Source organism: Mastigoproctus giganteus, chromosome 8 (genome assembly GCF_048544385.1).
Source record: "Mastigoproctus giganteus isolate SK-2022 chromosome 8, ASM4854438v1, whole genome shotgun sequence".
Classification (NCBI taxonomy): domain Eukaryota; kingdom Metazoa; phylum Arthropoda; class Arachnida; order Uropygi; family Thelyphonidae; genus Mastigoproctus; species Mastigoproctus giganteus.
The window spans coordinates 29,501,063-29,525,780 of NC_143582.1; the positions used below are offsets into that span (position 1 = coordinate 29,501,063).

Consider the following 24,718-nt stretch of genomic DNA (forward strand, 5'->3'; position numbering starts at 1 on the left):
TTGAACCCTGGTCTAATCAAGAAGCGTGTGTGCTATGCACTGCCCACCTGGCTATGGAGATGCCTTCAAGACAAGTGGGAATGTTCAATTGATATTGATGCCAAGCCAACTAGTTTCTTTTGCAACATTGTTGAGCATATGTAAGTTTTTATAAGTTTGATCTTTGAGAAACTGCATTCAGCACTGACACTGAAGTGTGAGAAGCATCATTAGAACAACAGAAACATTAGGCACATTATCCAAGAGTTTTTGTTGAAGTATGAAGAGAAGTACTCCTTGTGGTGGCATAGACTTTAGAAGTCTTTGAGCTATTGCTATAAGTTCACAGCACAGATCTTCAGCATGAATATCTATTTCCATTGTGCATCAATGATTTTTCCAAATTCTTGCAGGCCTTAAGTACATCTTCAGTAGATTTTTTGTTGATACTGTATATATAATACAGGAAGCCAAGTGAGGAATAATACTGTTGTAATCTCTCTTCAACAGATTGTATGGCTATGTCTAAGACAGCATAACAGAAACGTACTTTGAATTTCTGCTTTGGATCTTGCCTCTTCTTGGGCCTGATGCTCAAACTGCCATTTCTTTCTCCTCTTTCTAACTTGTTCTGTCTCAAAGTTTGGTAGTATCGCTAGCTCAATAGCATCTATTAAATCTTGATGAAACCCATCATCACACCTGTAGCCCACAATATAATTCTCGATGACTTACAATTGGCTTGCAGCTGGATTTAAATCAGCTTATTTTGTAGTAGCTTGCTTGTAAAATTGATTTCAAAGAGGATGTTGTACCACGAACAACATCCTTTAGAGTACAGAATTTTTTTATAAAACGTTATAATTAATTATAATTCATAGCACTGTTGTGGTATTTATCTTAAAATAAAAATAATATAAATTGTCGGTTGCATTTTTTTATATGGGTTAAAAAAACTAATCTGTACAAAACTGTGCCCCTCAAAGGTCAGTACTGCACCCCTCTGAGGTTTGCAACCTAGGTGGCAGCCTAGTTGGCCTAACAATAGCACCGGCCCTGTGTGGGAGTTTCTAGTGCAAGAGCTACATAGGCCATATTGCGCTATCAAAGTAAGTGAGGGTAAGTGTGATAACTGTCCTGGCAGCAATTAGAATCAATCATACATTTTAATTTGTTTCAAGTATCAGAGAGTTCTTCGTCATTACCTATGATGCAGCTGAGTGACATGGGGTTTGAGATGGAGCTGAAAGTAGACTGTTGGGCAGTGTTGAACGAACAAGCTACATTCAATCAGTATGTGCTTTACTGATAGCGGTTGCAAACAGTGCATGCACTGAGGATCATTTCCTGTGAGCAAAAACAGATGAGTGAGGTGAGTATGGCCGATTTGAGTTCTGGCTAGGAGCACTTCTTCTTTTCTATTTTTGCAGAGGCTAGATGTCCATAATTGTGGTTCAGGTTTCAGTTGAAATAGCTTATTGTGCATTTGCTTTTTCCACAGAAGTGACCATTGTTTGATACATATTTTCTGTATGTTTTGTTTATAATTGGGGTATGGGACCAGATCATTTGATAAGGCTATGTTGTTGGAAGGATGCTTTGCAGTATTATCAGTGTACTAATTTCCAGGAATACTACTGTGAAATGGGATCGAGGAGAAGAGAGCAGTTTGATGTTGCTTATGAAGTTGTACCTTATGTCTTATTAACTTTACCAAAGGATTGTAAGGTGAAGTATTATTGAGAGCTAACAGTGCACTTTTGGAATCTGCGTATATTATATTGATTGACAGGAGTGAAATATTTTCCAGAGCAAGCTTAATTGCATAGAGCTCAGCAGTATAGCTGCTGCATTCAGCTGGAAGTGGAATAGAAACAGTTGTATTAGGGAAGACAGCAGCTGCAGCCACTTTACTGCTAGTTTTCGAACCATCAGTGTAAATCTTAGAAAACTGGGAATAATTCTCTGCATGAGCAAGATGTAGTTGTCTGATGTTAATATCTGCTATAGCATCTTTTCCCCATTTTTCAAAGAAATCATCATAAGCAGGAGTTAAGGTAATCCACGGGGGATTCGGATCTTTTAGATCTCTGATGATATTGTGAAAGTTCAAATTCCAGTATTCTGAAAGGTTCTGTAATCTGACACCGGTTGGTCGGATTGTTCTGTGTTTGTTTCTACGGAGTGTTGTTCACTGCGGATCATACAGTAGTAGCCAAATATGATGAGTGGGGAAGGTTTTAATTTTAGCTAAGTAATTCAATAACAACATCTTTCTTCTTCTGATACTGAGTGGAGGTTCGTGAGCCTCAACATACATACTTGAACTGGTGATGTTCTGTATGCACCTAGGGCAATCGTAAGAGCAGTGTTGGATGGGGCCAAGGTACTTTCTCTAGCAGAGTTATAAACAGGTGCTCCATAGTCTAGCTGAGATCTAATCAGAGACCTATATATATTCTAAGATCTACAGTGTATAATGGTCTGCACCCCAGGATGTAACAGAGAAGACCTGGAGTATGTTAATTTTCTTAAGACAAGTGGTTCGTAGGTGTTTGACGTGCTCTTGGAAATTTAGCTTCTTATCAAAAATTAGCTCCAGGAGACGATACTGTTCGTGACTGGAAGAAGATGATTGTCCAAATGTAGCTGAGGATCTGGGTGGATTTTTCATTTGTTGCAGAAGTGGATGGCTGTAGATTGTGGTTTGATAGTCTATAGCCATTTTGTGTCATCCATAGTTGAATATTATTTATCGATATTTGTAACTGCCTCTAAATGTAATTTATATTCTGGGAGTGACAGGATACTGTAAGATCATCAGTGTAGAGATATGAGTCGACAGTGTTTGAAATGCTGTTTGTAATATTGTTAATTCATATAGCAAATAGAGTAGCACTGAGGATAGAGCATTGTGGGACTCCTTCTTCGTGTATGTATGTTTGAGACAGAGCCTGCCGGTATTGGACTTGTAAAGACCTAAAGCAAAGGAAGTTTTGAATAAAATATGGTAAATGGCCTCGCATATCAATAGAATGGAGATCCCTTAGAATTCCATAGCGCAATGTTGTATCGAAAGCTTTCTCTATATCAAGACACACCATGATGAGATGTTGATTTCTGATAAATACGTTTCTTATTTTTGATTCAGCCTTTACCATGAGATCTAAGGATGACCTATTCTTCTGAAAGCCAAACTGACTATTGGTCATTATGTTTCTGGATTCAAGGTACCATGTTAATCGATAGTGCACCATTTTTTCCAAAGTTTTACTGAAGAAGCTGGTTAGAGAGAGAGAGATTGTAGACATACCAGTCACTGGTGGAACCTTCGTTCCACCAGTGACTGGTATGTCAATGGTTTTCTCCCACTGATTATCTGGGGAAGCAATATTAGTCTATAGTTGTTAGGAGTCGAATGATCTTTTCTTGGTTTAGGGATAGCTATTACATATGAATGTTGCCAAGAACTGGGGAATGTGTGTGTTCATAAAAGATCTTATTGTAAAAATTTAGCAGTGAGGATAACAATTTCTGATCGAGATTTTTAAGCATTGTATAGTAAATTCCATTAGGGCTAGGGGGAACTGTTTCTGGATCTATTTATGGATTCTTTCAATTCATATATAGTGTGAGTGGTTGGTTATAGGTAGATTTGAAGCTTAGTTTGAATTTCTCAGCATTAACTTTAATTTTTTGAAATGATGGATGATATGCAGTGGAGGTGGACAATTCAGAGAACACAGGTCCTAAGGCATTTGCAATCTCTTCAGGATTAGAAATCTCCTTCCCATTCCAATTAAAAATAGGGGCAGATAATGTAAGGTATTTACCATTTAGCTGCCTTATTTTTTTCCATATTATTCTGGATTCAGTTTCTTTATTGATTGATGAAGCAAATTTTATCCAAGGGTCCTTTTTAGCCTTTCGCTTGATGTATTGTGCTTTGGCTCTAATTTTCTTATAATTAATAAGGTTGGCGGTGGTGGGATATTTGCGGAATAAGTTCCACGGCGCATTTTTTTCTCTTTTCGTCTTGTTACAACCTTCGTTAGACCAGTGACTGGTATGTCTACGGTTTTCCCCCACTGATTATCTGGGGTCGCCTTCTCTCTCTCGTCCTCATATTTCTGTCTTTTCCCCCCAGCCTTCCGTCTCCCCCCACTCTACCTAATATGCTAGCGTACACCCCACATAAGTTGCAAAATTTAATAATGACTAAATTTAATTGCGTTCACACTAACCTTATTTAGCTTTTCTACTCAATTTTCTTAATTCCCACTGAGCGAGAATTTTTCTTTTTTTTTAGGTCCTAGCCACTGGAATCTCAGGAAATTAGGTGGCAGGACCTGCCAGAGTAAATATCTAAATACTAGTGTACCTCGTCTGCCTCCACAAGGCATAGTGTGGGCAACATTGGGTCACAGCAGGGATCTAGCGGTTAAATGGCCAGAAGAACTATGACACACAACATTAAACTTACAAAATCCACACACTTTTAAATCTCTGGCCTTTATAGTGAACTGTTACACCCACAATGAAAGCAACACGGAGATGGGGGGAACCCTTGGTGCCATTAGACACTATGTCTATGGTTTCTTAATTGAGACTGTGGGATGGCGAGTTTTGCAGCTGATAGTACCTGCATTGTGATATGCTCAGTAACGGTATCGATAGGAGAAGACTCAATGATGTGTTCATCAAAAGATACACAATTTTTATTTTTTGTACAGTCTGCTTTGGAAAATTTCCATTTCATATGTGTATCAGTTGTTTTGGAGATGGTGATTTGAATTCTGCATATGACTGGATAGTGATCGCTGTTGAGAGGATTGTCAAGTGTTGTCCACTTGACATTTGGGAAGAGGACTGGAGAGCAGATCAAGAGATTGATTGCAGAGGTTGCTCCAGAAGGAAAATGAATATAAGTGGGTAAGCCTGTGCTCAGCAATGTTAAATTCTGTCTGTCTAGTAGTATTTCAATGAGCTCTCCGCATCCGTCTGAGATGGGAGATCTGCATAATGGATGGTGTTCATTAAAATCTCCTAATAAGCATACTGGTGAAGGTAACTGCCAAACAAGGTTTTCCAGTTTGTGAATCGTACATCGTTGATTGGGTGGAAGATATACGGAAATGAGCATTATAGCAATGCCAATCATTATACAAGCCGCAATGGCTTCTAAGGAGGTTTGGAGAGGAATTTTCTTACAAGGAACTCTTGAGTCTGAGTATGGCCACTCCTGCATGAGCACAGTTTGTCCTCTCTTGACGAAATAGAGTGTAATATTTAACTGACACACACTTGAGATGTTAGGTTTGCCTCTTGTACGCAAATGCCCACCGGATGGCAACGGTCAATTAATTCGTATATGTCATCTATGCAGCTATGAAAGCCTCTGCAATTCCATTGAACTATGTCGTTCATTGCGTAGGTTTGGAATTAGAAATCGAATCTGTCTGTTTTTTAAGATTGCTCTGCTTGTGACCATAGGGAGTTTCAGGGTAGGGGCACACCCCCCTCCTTTTTTGCAGCATATACACTAATCTTTAAATTCTCTTTAGATACAAAAAAAAAATTTTTTTTTCATTGTTAACATAGGGATTTTATCTATTTTTGCATTGTGGCTCAGCTATTTTCAACTGACTACAGTTGGCACCATTGTCACTCAGTTTGGTCATGTATAATGTTTACTTCAAAGTAATTTAGACTTTAGCTGTGTGCCTGTGTCACTAATAGAGAAGACTATTGTTACTAATAGTCACTAATAGAGAAGACTATTGTTACTAATAGTCACTAATAGAGAAGACTATTGTTACTTAGCCTTGAAACATGTCTGGGTGGTGGTACTCACTGAGAATAAGTAACAATAGTCTTCTCTATTAGTGAAGCGTTACTTATTCGAGGTAGTGCAATATCATGGCAACTTGTCGTGAAGGCAGAGCACAATACGAGAAAGAGCAAATGATGCCTACAACAACTACTTTGTAGTTTCTTAAGAGTTGTCTATGGTGTATCTACACACCGATATTATATAGATATTAAACTCATAATGTATTATGCCTTGTGCATTTAGTTATTTTAAAATATTGTCATATACACCTTTTGGCGTCTCTCATATTATGTGATTATCTTCACAACTGGGTCGTCATGTCTGCAATACCAGGGTACCTGCTCACCCACTGATGATAGGCCAGGGTACCTGCCCACCCACTGGTGATAGGCCAATAGCCTTGAAACATGTCTGGGGAGCCTGATATTCACGGAGTTTCCGAGAATGGGTAACAACAGTCTTCTCTACTGGAGAAGCGTTACCTATTGGAGGAATTTGAGTTTTTGAGTGGTGTGAGTTGAAGAGTTACTGTCCCTTTCATTCTTCGACATGTTTCTTTTCCTCTTCCACTACTACTATTACTTTCCCTCTACCTTTTTGCTTTTCTAAGTCTAATAGGGACAAATGGTTTGAATTTTATAATTCATTTGTTTGATTTAATAGAGCTGGTCCAATGGGTTTTTTTTCACATTAAATTCACAATAGCCTTGAAACATGTGTGGGTGGTGGTACTCACTGAGAATAAGTAACAATAAACTACTCTATTAGTGAAGCGTTACTTATTCGAGGTAGTGCAATATCATGGCAACTCGTCGTGAAGGCAGAGCACAATATGAGAAAGAACAAATGATGCCTACAACAACTACTTTGTAGTTTCTTAAGAGTTGTCTATGGTGTGTCTACACACCGATATTATATTAACTAATAGCATAACCTCTCTTCCCTTCCTATCCTGTCTATCTTTCCTGTACACATTGTACTCCCCAAATTCCAGTTCTGCATTCCTTATATCTGTGTGACACCATGTCTGTGATATCTCAACAATATCTGCCTTTGATGTTTTGAGCAATACCTCAAATTCATCAAATTTATTTACCAAACTCCTAGTATTGGTGTATAGGCAAGTATACATGCACCTGTTCCTATTTTTAGCTTCCCTAACACAACCCATGTGTTTACTTGTACCGCAATGACTCCTGGCAGTTTCTGAAATACCCTGCATTTTGTTTTCCAGGCTGCTGCTGCTCATTCCAATAGAAGCAGTGCAAGAATCCCTTTCACCTCTGCTAGTGGCTCCTGTTAATCTATTAGTCCTTGTATCCCCCAAACTAGCAGTTTTCCGACCCACCTAACACTGCCTCGATAGCATCAGCAAATATTCTTGCACCCTTTCTATTTAAGTGTATCCCATCCCTGTAGAAGCAGTCTCTCATGTTAACAACTACAGACGAGGCTGAAAAAAAATTTTACCCCTTGAGCCTTACACAATCTTTCCAGGGCCGAATTGATGGACAAGGCTCTCATCATATACTCCCTCCTATTGTGTCTGGGCAGAATTGCAGACAGTTTTAAATTCAACCCTAATTCACGGTTTTTTTTCAACAGTGACCTGTACTTGATAAGTAATTCTATTGGTCTTCTACTCTTAATATCATTAGTGCCAACGTGTACAATAATATCACCTTTTGTGCCCTTAAAAGATGATATCCACTCTACAATGTCATCAACCTTTGCCCCTGGCAAACATACCCTGGTCCTGTTCCACCTATCCTTTTTACATACCATGTTTCCCATTTCCCTGACAATAGAGTCACCAACAACTACTAGTTCCTTGTGGGACCAACGCTTTCTGCCTTGGGGGTTGCCGCTGTGTTGCGTGATGATCAAGTGCAAGCTCTGGAGTTGATGTGGGCAGCTGAGAGCTTGATGGGCCTCTCAATTTTGATCCTTCGAGGGCATCCACTGTGTCCTTGAATCTCTCATACAGACCCATAACAACATTGAGTTGTTGCCTGATTTCCTCACACTCCTTACATCGCGCACACAAAAAGACATCCCCCCTTGGCAATATCATGCCCCGTACCTGATTGCTCCACAAACATCAAGCAAGCAGTGCATTTTAAAAGGCTGTGATTCAGAGGGCAACTGCCACCCTCAGTTCTCTCCTAAGCCACAGCACTCCCATTAGCTTGAGCCTTTTGCTTTGCTGCTCTGGTCTGAGTCAGTATTTTGATTCAATTTCAGTACAAAATTTTAACCCTAAACTTGTATCCCTACGCAGTTATAACCCTACATATCTATATATATTTTTTCAGTTGTCGAATATTATCTCCAAGTTCCGTTATATAACTTCCGTATCAAGTTATGTATTAATTAATTATGTTACATTTGTAAAATCTGTTTGCCGGAGCTGCAAAACTTGAACAACATGTGGATTGGATACCCTTACCGATACTAAGTAATAACCTATAAAATCTCTAAGTTAAAATTTAAACTATCGTAACTAGGAATATAAAGTTACTCTAGAAAATAAGTTAATATGCCATTTCAGTTAATAAAACAGAAAAAAGTTCTCTATTTTCCAGAGCCATAAAAACTTCGCCTGCCCAAGGCTATTCTTATTCCCAAAAGCCAACACAACTTATACACAAAGGGTTACGGGGAGCTAAGCATAGGCTGAGATCCATGTGGAATTGCAAAGAATATTTTCCCACTCTTTAAACAGATGTCCTCATCTAAAACATTCATATTTATTTGAAGGGGATGGTAAAAGCCCAAAAGCAAATATATTCCTTAACTGGAACCAAACATGGACTGAGGTGCTTGAGATATAAGATATAAGGTTTAAATGAGCATTTAGAATTAATGCAAAAAAAATTGTATGTTTACATTTATCAGCAAACAGTGATAACAGACTACAACCCATATTATGATTCAAAATTAGTTTCTGCAGAATTTCACTAAGTGGTTGTGATAGTGATGGTGGCAATTGGGGTTGGTCTGGCGGGTTTTGGCACTTGCACCTGCTAACAATTTTGGCTCCATCTGAATCACTTATCATGTCATGACTTAATCAATGATCCAGGTGGCAATGATATCTAAAACAGCAATAAGTAAACTGAAACTGTATTTTGGAGAAATAGAAAAACGTGGATTAACCAGAAAATTAGCAACCAGTTCACTAATTTAGAAACAATACTATTTTTTAGCTACTGGTCAATTAGTAACTGCATCCAGACTACCAAAATCACTCATCAGTCTTTTAATGTTGGGAATTATCCTTGGCATCAACAATAAAAATGTCCGTTTTTACAAGAGCAGTTCTTTAAATGGATTTAGACTGAATCAATATATTGCCAAAATACACATTAACAGCAAAACTATACACAATCAGTAGAAGCAAAAAAAAAAAAAAAATATATACATATAGTAATATTTTATTTGTAAAATAATAAGAGAAGTTTACCTCAATATAGTACGTAGAACACTTCTATGTACTATATTGAGGTAAAAAAAAAAATATTGAGGTAAACGTCTCTTATTATTTTACAAATATTGATATCAACATAGAATGTATTGAGCATTACAGCTCTGGTTAATACTATCTAAGTAATATTGTAAATATTAATGTAATAACTAGGGTTCGGATTTTTATGTATTATCATATTCATTTTTTGTTTAGATAAAGGCAAGAAACTTAGTGAGTCGATGTTACATGGTCTGAGGATCCTAAAGAAGCATGTTTGTAATTTCATATTTCATCATATTTTACACATTATCCTAGCTACTGCTAGCATAGCTCTCTGGGTCATCGGGATACTCAAGCCTCCCCACCGCGACAAGGTGGTAACATTTCGGGGAGGACATTAGGTCATAATTTCAAAAAAATATATGAATTATAATATCTAATAGCATATTTTAAACTTGTCGACATAAAATTTTCAAATTTCATCTTATAATAATCGACAAATTATTTATCAAATTGATTTAAAATATATTTCTAAAAACTGTGGGAATTTACATATAATCATTTCACATTCTGGCATGGGCAGGCAATAGTGGCTAAATCCCAAAGTCATTCTGATTGGCTGGTTAGTCACTCACAATGACACATTAGCGTAATTTTAGCTATAATTTAAAACTTTACAGTAGTTTTGCCTTATACTGAGTTCAATGAATTATTCATTCAACTTATTTTATACATAGAAACTTCAGCTGTTGGCGAAATGAAGCCAAAATCGAGCAAAATTGAGCTTTTTAGAAAATGGATTTCTTCTGTGGTTAAAGAAGAGGCTAAAGACACATACCAAATGGATGGATGGAAAAATAATATATTGCAACATGTGCAATAAAGAGGTACATAAATTAATTAATTACCTGGTAATAGATCTATCATAATTTTTATTTTTGGATGCTTCGATATATGGACATTCCAAATTTAATGCTCATGTATATTAGTGTTTTCACACAATTTTTCACATAAATCGGAAAATAATAATTTTTATAAATAATCTTAAATAAATATATAAATACTTTTTTAAGGTTTCATGTGCGAGAGTATCCCAATTACAACAGCATAATGTTACTGCTTTGCAAGAAGCAAATGTAAGGAGAAGGAGGAATTTTGGGGGTGCATACTACACAGCAGCTGCTTACTGCAGAAAACCAAAAAACACCAGATCCATTCTTTGCCAATTTATGCAAAGCAATGTTTGCTGCAAACATTTCTTGGAATAACGTGAACAATCCAGTCTTCAAAAGCTTCTTGGAAAAATACTGCTCCCGAAAAATTCCTGACAAATCAACGTTATGGAAAAATTACCTTGAGGATTGCAATAAATTGGTATGCTCTCATTGATTTTATTAAATTATTAATCATATGACCAAAGACTGAATGCTGTGTAGGCAATATTTTAATTAGTTTATTTATTTACTTACTTGCAGTGTCTAAACAATATTCGCAAAGATAGTGGAAGCAGCTGTGTGTGAGGTTCAGTTGATGAAACCACGGATTGTGAAGGCAGATATGTAGCTAATTTTATTTTCGGAAAGCTTGATTCAGATGGACCGTCTAAATCGTATCTTCTTGCATCAAAGGGTCTGGATAAAACTAATCATGCAACTTTTGCTAAGTTTCTTAATGATTAGTATTAGTATTAGTAACGGCCGCATGGTGCAAGAAAGCCTATGGCTTATGCTGCACCAGCCAAAAAAAAAAAAAAAATTTTCTCTCTCTGAGTACCGTATCTCTGTGATAACTAATTGCTGCTACATTGGAATGGGAATCTACACATCTAAAAAATAATATTTTTGTATTTTTATTTGCTATTTAATTATTTAAGATTATAAATATATAATTTATAAAATGATAAATAAAATTAATATACAATTAATTATTTGTTTCAAGTATTTTGTGGCCGGGCGGTGTAAAAGCCGATCGTTTTCTTCTTTTATTAACAAATTCAGCAGCCTACATGCTCAAAGCCGGGAAAGCATTGTAGATATTTTTTCCGAGCATGATACATCTTATTTGTTTGGCCCATGGTCTCCACTGTATAGCAGAACAAGTGCATTCAGAATTTAAAGATGTTGACAAGCTGATATCACTGAATAAAAAGGTCTTCCTTAAGGTGCCCTCAAGAGTACAGCTCTTAAAAGAAATACACCCTGATCTGCCACTTCCACCCGAGCCAGTAATCACAAGATGGGGGACCTGGCTCGACGCTGCGTCATATTATGGCCAACATTTTACAGCAATCAAGGAGGTTAGTTACTGTTTTAAATGAAACTTAAACACATGGTATTTAAAGCCATGAATAATTTTATTTTTATTTACAGGTAATTGACAACTTGGTACCCGAGGAAGCTAAATCCATATCTGAAGCACAGGAAATTTTTGCTAAGGAGAAGGTATCCCACGATGTCGCTTATATTGAAAGTAATATCTATCTTCCCTATCTTCCTCGATTATCAAACTGGAGGCAAAAGATATGCCTCTAATTAAGGCTATAGAGATTGTTCGAAAACTAGAGGACAAGATGAATCAAGTTCCAGGGGAGATTGGAGAGAAAATTGTTGATAAACTAGATGCAGTTTTTGCTAGAAACCCGGCTTATCCCACCATATGCAAAATTTCCCAAGTAGGGCTGTTGAGGGACTTCCTCTAGCTCCCGATGTCATTAAGGCATTTAGTTTTGCCCCGATCACATTTTGTGATGTTGAGAAGTCCTTGTCTGCTCACAAGCTAATATTAGCAGATGATAGAAAGAGATTAACTCCAAAACATTTGGAGTGGATACAGGTATCACAATGCTATGAAAAATACTTAGCAACTTGTGTTAGTAGCCTAGTACTTAGCCTATACATTTTAGTTTTTGTACGTTTAAAAAAATTTATTTTAATGTTTATACTTAACAAAAAAAAAAAAAAAACACTTGCAAATTGTGATATTTTCATTATATTACTTAGAAATTTGTATAACAAGTCATTGTACAACTTTAAAAGAATAAATAAAGTAAATATTATCATTTATATAGTATCTAAAGGTAAATTATTTTGTCATATTTGGTTAAATTTAATGACATATTTTCATCATGTTTTGACATTTTTAAGGTCATAAAAATCCAAACCCTAGTAATAACTAACAGTAATACAGCAGGCCCCCGTTATAACGCGGTTCGCTTTACGCTGATTCGTTATAAAGCTGTTCTTATATTACAACCTGTATCTGACTATAACGCTGTTACAGATCACTATAACGCTCTTTTACATATTGCATTTTTGGAATATTTAACAAAATCGTTTCATTTGATGGAGTTAATAGCTTGAAAATGAATATAAAAATACGGTTAAAACGTTTCCCATGCCGACCTGAGAAATATTCCCACGCTCAGTGAAATTCTCTCGCGCGCTAATTTAATTGCAGTACAGTGACTTGTTACGTAGTTCGGAGATCGACATTTTAAAAAAATGATCAAGTATATTGCTTGTAATATTTGCGTTATATGCATTTATCCGAAGTCTAGTCATCACTCAGCACCGTATCAGACATTGTGCGAAACGGACAGTTTACTTACTTGAACATTGTATCATAATTAATGTGACCAACACAGTTACATTTTCGAAGAGTTAATAATGGCCGATAAGAATGAAAAAGCAACAACATCTGAGCGCAATACAAAGACTATAAATGTAAGGAAAAAGACTGAATTTGAAAATCAAATTAGACGTTTTGAAGTGAATCGATTCCGGTCAAAGACAAGCGGATGTGTGCCAAAATTTAATTTTAGCAGCGGGAAAGATAGGTGTTCCATTGCAAGCAACTAGGGCTAGGCCGGCTATTAGGATTGAAATGGAAAGACTAACTAATTTTATTCAAGATAATATCCAATGCAGAATTCAGTTAAGTTAAATATTATAGATAATAAAAAAGAGAGAGAGATTAACCTATATGATGATCTGAAGAAAACTCACCTATAAAAAAAAAAAAAATTGGAACCATTTAAAACTAGTAAGTGCTGGTTGAATAGATTTAAAATCCAGGGAGAAGCCGCAAGTGCAGATCAAGGAGACAAAACTTTCAAAAAAGAACTTGTTAAAATTACTGAAGAAGGGTATTATGTGTTATACTTCTCAACAAGTTTATAACATAGATGAAGCAGGACTTTTGTGGAAACGAATGCCTAAAAGAAGTTTCATATTGAAAGAAGAAAAAAACATGCAGGTTTCAAAGCGGCGAAGGATCGGTTGACTTTATTGTTGGGTGGTAATTAAACTGCGGGGATTTAAAATTAATACCCCTTTTAGTTTATTTGGAAGAGGGCCAAAGGTCAACCAAAAATCGACACACTTTTCATAATTAAATTCATCAATTAAATTAAATCAATTTAGATCAATTAAATTCATGATTTTAATTGGAATTTTAAGTTTAATTTTGATACGTAAGTAGTTACCATATAATTATATACGTATGTAATGCAGAATATTTTATATGTACAAATATTTGAATATTAAATATTTTGACTGATATTTGTGCATCTTTTCACTACTGTTTATTATTGATTAGGAAATATCCTATGGCACCGACCGCAACTCACAAATACATATGTTACCTTTTGAGAATACGGCGCTCGCTTAGCGCAGATTCACTTAGCGCTCTGTTTTTCCAGAACGCATTATCAGCGTTAAGCGGGGGTCACCTGTATATATATAGGTGCCTCCGTAGCCAGGTGGGAAGGAGCAGCAGTGCGTAGCACACACTTCTTGATTAGACCGGGGTTCAAGCCCGTCACCACCAAATATGGAGGATGCAGAAAGGTCAGGGAATGACCACTGCATATTCCCGGAGCAATATGGCCTTAGTTGCTAATGCTCCTAAAAGCCAAATACAACAAACAAACAGTAATATATATGTAATGATAATAAAATTATCATCAATTACAGTCCAAGTACAGGATATTGATAAATTTATTGTAGCCGCAAAAAATCAAATCAATGCTGTTCCTGAAGCATGTATGCATTCCTTAATAGCCTGAAGCAATTTTGGAAATCTTTTGTTGTTTGAACAAAGTGTCCACAAACAACATGCCTGTATCCAAGGAATAGAAGCTGCAAAAATGAACAACATTATTAATGCTGTTACCACATGCTGTTAAGAGATTTCCACAAATTGACACAACTTGACAACTCATGCATCAGCTGCTGTGTGATTGCTGATAAGCTTTCAGAAACTTTAACAATTTAACATGGAAGCAGTCAAACAATCAATTAATGATTTTAACATGAATCATGTTGCTCAGCATGTGGCACCTTGGATGCTTAATTATGATCCAATGAATGATGACAATTTGAGGCAATCTCACAACAGCACGTGATAATGATCCATTGTTTCTAGTTCATTATCACCAGGGATGAGACTTGGTGTTTTATCTATTACCCACAAACAAAGAGTAAATTATCAATGTGAAAATAGTCTCATTTGTTATGATATAAAAGATTTTGGCAAGATGGGTTGAAAGGAAAAGTAATGTTAGAAGTTCTTTTTGACCATTAAGGTATTGTGCACTATGAATATATTCATTCTTCAAGGTGCCACAGGAAAGATATGTACAGGTGTTGCATGGGCCGTGAGAGACAATTCAGCAAAAGTTTCCAGAATAGCAGGCAGTGAAAGATTGTCAGTTGCTGTATGGCAATGTATCCCACTCATTTCTCATGCCAAAAGAATTCCCTAAACACAATAATATTGTTATCACATCTCCCCCTTACCCATCTGGCCATTCAGACTTTTTTTTCCCATATGTGCACTCTTCCACTGGTGTTGAAAAGCATACTTCAGAACTCACTGGACCACGTAACTTGGCTCCAAGTATTCCCATAGTGTATTCTTTGTATGGTTCTTCTCATGGTATGGGTACTGATGCCATGTGATGTTCCTGCATTAAATGCAGAGATTAATTATTCTCATGTGATGTTAACTGCTGTCATGCTAATTGGTGCCATGCATTAAAGGCAGAGGTTAATTCATTGTTTGACAATAATATACTATACTTTAATATCTACTATAGATGCCAAGCACCTCATTCTGTAACCTTACTTTCACTTTCAGTTGCAGCTGTGTCCGTTCATGGATGTTTACAGGCATTTTCCATTCATTAAAGACTTGAATGTCATTAGCATTTGAATGCTTGATGAGTGTTATCTTTTCTTCTGTCAATGACAAAATAATTAAATAATCACTGACAATCATGTTTCTTTGGAAGATCATGAAATCATGTACATTCCTCACTACTAGTGAACTGATTTGGCCACTAGTGGGGTCACACGGCTTTACAGCACTTTCATGCGCACATCGCACACCATGTGCCTTTTAGATTTACATATATTCACAGAAATTGTTATTTACAGCCCAAATCCATGGTACTACTAAAGTGGTCAAGCAGTGTATCTAACTATATGAAAGTAAAAATTCATAAATGTAATTTAACAGTATAAAAATTAAAATAAATGTAATTTAACAGTATCTCTCTATACATTAAAAAAGTTTTCCTCCTAGTGATATTTATTTGAGCCAATTGGAGAAAAGGGAGAGGGGCAATTACATCATTTATTTGATTTTTTTTTTTTTTTGATTTGGTAGTTGTTGGCGCATCGGCTTCTGTGGCCATATTGCACCTCCCAAGGTTTTTGCAGTACTTTGATCCAAGCCCGAGGCGGGAATCGAACCCGCGACCTTTGGGTTGCCGGGCAGGTACTTTACCCACTCGGCTAGCCCGGTCGGCAACATCATTTATTTGAGCCATAACTGCCTCTATAATGTTCACCAACCTCGTACACGTGGTTCATTGTTTAATACACGACCATGCAATGGAACATCATTTGATGTTCCATTGTAATGTTAGTTGACGAAGGGATCCGATATAGTTTGCATATTTGTATATAGTTTAATAAAACACACCTTTCTCTCTCTTGGAGCTGAATTATTCAAGTGAAAGAATAATATAGTTTTTTTAATAGATTTTCATTTTGAACTACTTAAAGAACATTATGTTAGTTTACAACAAAAATTCAGAATGGATTCAGGCGAAAAACAGTGTCCATAATCTTGTATACAATAGACTACCAAAACTGTTTTATGCATGAATCAGTTAGTCATGGATGTTTATTCCCCACTTACCACTGTTTAAAACAGAAGCAAATGGGGGAATAAACACCCTAACTGAGACTAACGATAGCGAGCTAGGCATGTCAACCACTACTACTTACAACAATCAGTCAGAAGGGGTATCAGATTGTAAAAATAGCTTTTTTTTTTTTCTTTTTTTTTCATAATTTTACACTTACTAGCATAATATAATGGTTTTCCTTCATATGTCGTTATATTAAATCCAAACTGTCAATCCCTGTGGAAGCGTTTTCTAAATCTACATATAAATGACATGATACACTAAACCAAGATTTACAGGAATGACATCAGGTACATTGATATACCCCATATAATGTAAGTATGCTGCAAAAATATTGCTCATGAATTACACAGGTCATTTCCTGATTAGATATCGATCAGTGCATTTTTCCAGGTGCGTATGGTATCCGTGACATTTTATTTGTAGCAGTAGTAGTGGCATGTGATGCAAGAAAGCAAGTGTATGAGCTTATGCAGCATCAGCCAAAAAAAAAAAAAAAAAAAATCACACCATTCCCTCCAAATGTCTGTCCAGTTCCTCCTTAAATTTATTCAACCTATCAACTTCCACAATGACAGATGGAAGTTTGTTCCAGCAATTAATCACACGCTGGCTAAAGGCAAATTTCCGCACATCTATTATACATGTTCTTTCTTAATTTTAATTTGTGCCCCCTTAGGTTCGTAATCTGAACAAGTGGAAAGATCCCATCAAAATTCAGCATGCTCAACCCATTCAAGGCCTTATACACCTCAATCAGATCACAGTGCAGGTGCCTAGTCTCCAGCCACTGCAATTTGCAGAACTTAAGCCTCTCTTCGTAAGAGGATCCCTTCATTCCCCCCACCAATCTTGTTGCCCTTCTCTATACACGCTCAAGCAAATCGACATCCTTCCTAAAATGAGGCCTCCAGACCTGTACGCAGTACTCAAGGCGTGGCCTGACCATTGCCTTATTTTATTATTTTTTTTATGAAAACCCAAACACGAAAGGTATCAAAACCTATAGTACTTACTAGCGTGCATGTGTTGAAGGAGAAGTATGGGGGGGGATGCCGGAAACTTTGCTCTAGAGACTAAACATGGGTTTTACCACTTCAAGCCTCCAATAAGCAAAGTGGTGGTATTTCACCGGTTGATGAAAGTCATCTTATACAGAGGGACAATCACCTCCTTTTCCCTGCTAGCAAAATTCCTATATATCATTGACAAAACCCCATGACCTGCCCTGGCAGCCTGTCTGCATTGCTCAGAAAACTTCATATCTGACTGCACAATTACTCCCAGGTCTTTTTCATTTTCTACCACCTTAAGTGTAGTACCACACAGTTGGTACGTTTCTCTGGGGTTACTTCTACCCATATGCAGTACTTTGCATTTGTCAAGGTTAAACTTCGGTTGCCACTTCTTAGCCCATGTGCCCAAATTATCCAGATCCTGTTGTATTAGCACACTGCCATTACTGTCATTAACAACCCTGCCAACCTTTGTATCATCTGCAAACTTCGACACTAAGCTGATATACCTTCATCAATATTATTGATAAATATACAAAACAACAGAGGACCCAACACCGAACCTTGTGGGACTCCCCTAATAACATTAGACCACGAAGAGCAGTATCCATTGATTACCACCCTCTCTGTCTTCTCCCACTTAACCATCCTTTTATCCATTGTACCAACTTACCCTTAATACCATTCTGCTCCAATTTGTACAATAGTCTTCCATGCGCAACAGTTTCAAAAGCTTTTCTGAAATCCAAATATATGATATCAGAATTATTTTTTGCATCCAGTTCCTTTGTAACCACATCATAATAACCAATCAAATTTGTCAGACAAGACTTTCCCTTAACAAACCCATGCTGTGTCTGAATTATTGCTGCAGTCTTGTCTAGATGATCCTGCAATGCATCTTTAACCAGTGACTCCATTATTTTACCCAGAACAGAAGTTAAACTAACTGGTCTGTAATTACTTGTGTCACCCTTCGATCCCCCTTTGTGAATTGGGGATACATTTGCACATCTCCAGTCCGTAGGAACCTCCCCTGAGTCCAAGGATGCTCTCATAATTATGGTGAAGGGTTTGCTTAGTTGCTTTGCCGCCTCCTTTAATATAACTGGATAGATCCCATCCACCCCAGGTGCTTTTCTTATGTTTAACTTCAACAATTTCTCCTCCACTTTGCTCTCAGTTATTACAAAATCATTAAGTATCCTGCTACAATTTGATAACCTTCTACCATTTTCAAACCTTAATAATTCCTAATGTGTGAATGTAGATGCAAAATACTCATTCAGTTTGTTTGTTATCTGAGCAGGATCATCAACAGTGGAACCATCGATATCAAGTGGACCAATCAGATTCATCCCCTTCCTTTTAGAGTTTATATAAGTAAAGAAATCCTTGCTGCAGTCTTGTCTAGATGCACATCTTTTGCCAAGGATTTCTTGTAATCTGCCTTCGCCTGCCTAACCTCCTTTGTGACCTGATTACAGACTAGCTTATATCTGCCATAGGCTTCTGAGTCGCTTGATAATTTATATGCATCACATGCATTTTTATTCTCTGTTACGAGTCTCATTAGTTCATTAGATAACCATTTAAGCCTAAACCTTGAACAATATTTGTTAATAGGTATGAAACTTTTAGTAGCATCTGCGATTAATTCCTTGAATGCTTCCCACTTAGAATTTACTGTTGGTAACATCGTCAGTTGATCCCACTGTACAGAATTTAAAAACTTTCTGAGACCACTATACTCACCTTTATGGAAGCAAAAACCCTTTCCTTTACCCCTGATGGTAATTAAATCTTTAAGTAAATCCCACATCAGTACACTGTGATCACTGCCACCTAGTGGTTCCTTTATCTGCAAATTCTTAATACACGAATGATCACTGCTGATAACCAGATCAAGAGTATTACTCTCTCTCTGGTTGCCTCTCGAACATGCTGCTGCAGAAAAAAATCATCCAATAAATCCACAGAAGTCTGACTAGTGTGTGTGACCAACCCACAAGTTCCAGTCAATATCTGGGAAGTTAAAATTCCCCATTACAAGACATTCTGATTTACTAGCCCACTCTATTTCTCTGTACAATTGTTCATTATACTCATTCGAGTCATTAGGCCTATAACATACTCCTAGTCTTATTTTTGCTTTCGCAGTGCTTACGTCACACCAAACTGGCTCAACAGTGCACTGTTCATCTATATCAACTGGGTGCACTTCTTTTGATTTTATGTTTTTCTTAATTAACAGCATAACACCTCCTCCCTTTCTATACTTTCTGTACACATTGTACTCCTCAAATTCCAGTTCTGCATTTCTTATATCTGTGTGACACCACATTAATTATACGTACTTATGTAATAATTAACACAATGCCATGGTTGGCAATCAACAATTCTGAAAGAAAATGATGCCATCATAAGTCTTCACAGAAATATAGAGAGAAAAATGCTGAAAGGTTACGAACTAATCATAGAATAAGTTCAATGATGACAGAGCAAGTGGAAAATCAATGCTACAGGAAGCAGGTAGCTAATATGGATAAAAAACAGGCCAAAATTCAGCAAACTGTTAAACGGCTCAGACATAACATAAGATCTTCACAAGATCCTGATAACGAAGAAACCACTGAAGTATCACATTGCAATTTCGGTGATGTGGTAGATGAATGTCAACGTTGCAGCAGATTATCTTTTCATGGCGAACTTGAAAGAGCCACACATTCATGTTGTCACGGAGGGAAGGTATGTTTGCCAATGGCAGATACCTATCCAGACGCTTTAAAGACTTTGTTGTTTGACAACGTGGAAAAAAGGGAGACACTTCCAAGAAAACATTTGAGTCTACAACAATCTTTATGCCTTCGTGTTTTTTAATGCCGAAAACATGTACTTTCGAGGTGGCAGTAGCCCTTATATGATCCAAATACAAGGAGGTGCCATGGTTAAAGGAACAATGAGTTTAATGTCTGTTAGAGATGTTCCACAATTCAGCCAAATTTACATTTATGAAGACGAAGAAGCATTGATGGAACTAGCTAAAAGAGTGAAAAGGATTGTAGACTCGAATGTTTTCTTGTTAAAATTAAAATAAGTGCAAAATAAGTATTTAAAAAAAAGCAACATATGTATGCTGAAAATTAAAAGTAATTGATGTACATCCATTCTTGGAAGGGGTAAAAAGTAATATTATATATGTCATAGAATAGTTTCTGTGTATCTGTTAATTACTTATTAATCAATTTAAAATATTCTAATAACACCCTTTGGAATGGTGAAATATTAGTAATTTAAGTAACGCTACATTATTAGCCATGCTTCCACATGTAACTTAATGTATTAATTAGTAATAGGAAAACCTACCTTCACTTTGCAACAAAATGGATACAAATAGCAAAATAATTTGTCGTCTTCCCTTTTTGCATATGTATCTGCAAATTCACGACCTGTTCGTGTAGCTAAAGTAGTTTTGAGAACATTAGCAGCAGTAGTGGCTACTTCTATCCTGAATGATAGGAAAACAATATATAAATATTCATTTTATTTCATTTATTATCACAAAACAGTAATGTTTACCACAAATATATTATATAAGTTTGTTTAAGAGTTGTGCCTTTGAGTTTTCTTAGTTTTTGGGAAAATTTTGATATATGGTGCTTGAACAAGTCAGATGGGAATTATTTATTTTTAAACAAAACTACAATTTTTGGTAATATAAAAAGGGATAAGGTGTCTTTAGGTTTTCTGAAGGTCTGAGCTTGTTGTTGAGCAAACCGATATCTAGGAATGGAAGGGTTTGCATTTTTTTTGTTTTCTCCTCTTTCTATTGTAAATGTAATATTTTTGTCTAGGTTATTAAAACAGTTATGGCAAGTGTTAAAAAAATTAAACTAAATTAAATAAAGAATACAAATTACTGGTCACGGAAGCTCTTGTGATAACTAAGTTTAAGTTAGAAAATTGGTATATGTAATAAATGGGAGACCTTCGGAATTTTGGGTGTCTGGAGCTTAAACAAGGTCAGTCTACTCGTAACCAATATGGAGTAGGCCCTTTGTGATTTTTCAAAATTTATAACTACTGATTTTGTGCATACATAATATGGCAATCGAAAACAAAGTGGGTTTTCAAAAAAAGAGTAATTTCTCCACATGCTCAGTTATTTTTCTTCCTCTTTTTCTTTCCTTTTTTCCATTTCTAAAGTTCTTATTTCACTGTTCCAGAGTTTTAATCTGAACACACACTTATCTGGAATGCCTTTCAGAATAGGTTCAGTGCTTTTAATAGTTCCCTTTGTTTTAGCTAAATTAGAATATAGCTACATTAGAATATAGGACTAAAGCATCTATTATACTCATTATATCTAACCATCTGTCTGCCCCATAATAAGTCAACTCCCAGCAGTTGCATTCTCATAAAATTTTATATTTGGCTCTTTTAGAAAGTGCTGTCAAGCAATCTCAAATTTCATTAAAATCAGACCAAAAGCAATTTTGGCAATTACTATTATTATTATTTTTTTCATACCCATCACATATTGTATATTGTATCCACATATTGTACATTGTAGCTGAAGCACTGGATGTTATGTTTGTTGCCATTTGGTGACCGGAGAAATTGATGGGCAATATGGCAGGTACATAGAAAAAAATGTTCCCGGTTCCCAGTTCACACATAAAAGTCATTGCTTTTTTCTCATTTTTTTGTTATCAGTTTACTAAATTAGCATTAGCAGTGGCAAATGATACAAGAAATCAGGCTTATACAGCATCGCCCAAAAAAATAAAATCCCATTTTGCCTATCCACCTCTTCCAATAGTTTGTCAAGTTCTTTCTTGAATTTATTCAAACTATCAACTTCCGCAACAACAGATGGAAGTTTGTTAAAACAATCAATTACCCACTGGCTAAATGTAAATTTTTGTGCATCTATTCTGCAACTGTTCTTAACTTGAATTTGCACCCCCTCATGTGTGGTCTGAGCAAGAGGAAGAATCCCACCAGTATTGAGCTTGCTCAATCCATTCAAAGCCTTAAACACCTCAATCAGATTACTTCCCAGGTGCCTAGTCTTCAGATGATGCAGTTTGCAGAACTGAAGCCTTTCTTGGTAAGAGCACCCTTTTGTTCCTCTCACCAATTTTGCTGCCCTTCTTTGTACTCGTTCCAGCAGCTCAACATCCTTCCTAAAATAAGACCTCCAGACCTGTATGCAGTACTTAAGATGTGGCCTGACCATTGCCTTATACAATGGGATAATCACCTCCTTATCCCTGCTAACAAAATTCCTGTATATCATTGAGTGGATGATACGTACATGATACGTACAGTGGATCATACAGGATGATATCATCCTGTATATCATCAGGACAACCTCATGAGTTGTCCTGACAGCCTATCTGCATTGCTCAGAGAACTTCATATCTGACTGCACAATTACTCCTAGGTCTTTTTCATTCTCCACTAGACTGAGTGTAGTACCACACAGGTGGTATGTTACTCTGGAGTTACCCATATGCAGTGCTTTGCATTTATCATGGTTAAACTTCAATTGCCATTTCTCAGCTCATCTCCCTAAATTTTCAAGAGCCTGTTACTGTTGATGATCCTGCTCAGGTAGCTAACAAACTAAATGAATATTTTGCATCGACATTCACACATGAGGAGTTATTTAGCGAGGGGAAAGCCAGAGGTGTATTCAACTCTAGCAGTAAGCTAGAGAATCTTGTAATAACTGAGAGTAAAGTGGAGGAGAAATTGTTGAAGATAAACACAAGAAAGGCACCCGGGGTGGATGGGATTTATGAGAGCTTCCTTCGACTCAGGGGAAGTACCCACAGACTGGAGATGTGCAAATGTCACCCCAATTCACAAAGGAGTATCAAAGGCTGACACAAGTAATTATAGACCTGTGAGTTTAACTTCTGTTCCAGGAAAATTAATGGAGGCACTAGTTAAAGAAGCACTGCAGGATCATTTAGACAAGACTTCAGCTATAGCTCAGACACAGCATGGTTTTGTTAAGGGGAAGTCTTGCCTGACCAATTTGATTGGATACTATGATGCAGTCACAAAGGAATTGGATGCAGGGAATAACTTTGATATTATATACTTGGATCTTAGAAAGGCTTTTGATACTGTTGCACATGGAAGACTGCTGCACAAATTGGAGCAGTGTGGCATTGGAGGCAAATTGCTGCTGTGGATAAAGGGGTGGCTGAGGGGGAGAAGACAGAGCGTAGTAATCAATGGACACTGCTCATCATGGACTAATGTTATTAGTGGAGTCCCTCAGGGCTCAGTGTTGGGTCCATTATTGTTTTCTGTATTCATAAATGATATTGATGAGGGTATATCAAGCTTAATGTCGAAGTTTGCAGACGATACAAAGGTAGGCAGGGTTTTCAAGGACACTACTGACACTATGCTGCTGCAACAGGATCTGGAAAGGTTGAGCAGATGGGCTGAGAGGTGGCAAATGAAGTTTAACATTGACAAATGTAAAGTACTGCACATGGGAAACAGCAACCCCAGAGCAACGTATCAACTCTGTGGTACTACACTGACAGTGGTAGAGAATGAAAGGGACCTGGGGGTGGTTGTGCAGGCAGATATGAAGTTCTCTGAGCAGTGCAGACGGGCTGCAAGAGTAGCTCATGGTGTATTGTCAATGATATATAGGAATTTTTCTAGCAGGGATAAGGAGGTGATTATTCCCTTGTATAAGGCAATGGTCAGGCCACACCTAGAGTACTGTATACAGGTCTGGAGGCCTCATTTCAAGAAGGATGTAGAGCTGCTGGAACGAGTACAGAGAAGGGCAACAAGATTAGTGAATGGAACAAAGGGGGTGCTCTTACGAAGAAAGGCTTAAGTTTTGGAAATTACAGTGTCTGGAGACCAGGCACCAGCGAGGTGATCTGATAGAGGTGTATAAAGCCTTGAATGGTTTGAGCATGCTCAATGCTGATGGGATTCTTCCTTTCGCTCAGAATAATCACCTGAGAGGGCATAAATTCAAATTGAGGAAAGACAGATGTAGGATAGATGTGCGGAAATTTGCTTTTAGCCAGCGGGTGGTTGGTTGGTGGAACAGACTTCCATCCCTTGTCGTGGAAGTTGATAGCCTAAATAAGTTTAAGGCTCAGCTGGACAGGTATTTTGAACGAACAGAGGGGTGAAGTGGAAGTGGGTTTTTTTTT

At 37.0% G+C, this 24,718-nt stretch overlaps 1 protein-coding gene across 1 annotated transcript in view; it reads right to left on the reverse strand.

The window, feature by feature from the left end:
- Positions 1-24,718, reverse strand: part of tefu (Serine/threonine-protein kinase tefu) — a 222,120-nt gene that overhangs the window by 151,023 nt on the left and 46,379 nt on the right. Inside the window, exon 4 of the mRNA XM_090379277.1 lies at positions 20,880-21,021. Within this exon, the coding sequence (XP_090235403.1) occupies positions 20,880-21,021 (142 nt within the window). The remainder of the gene's footprint in view (positions 1-20,879; positions 21,022-24,718) is intronic.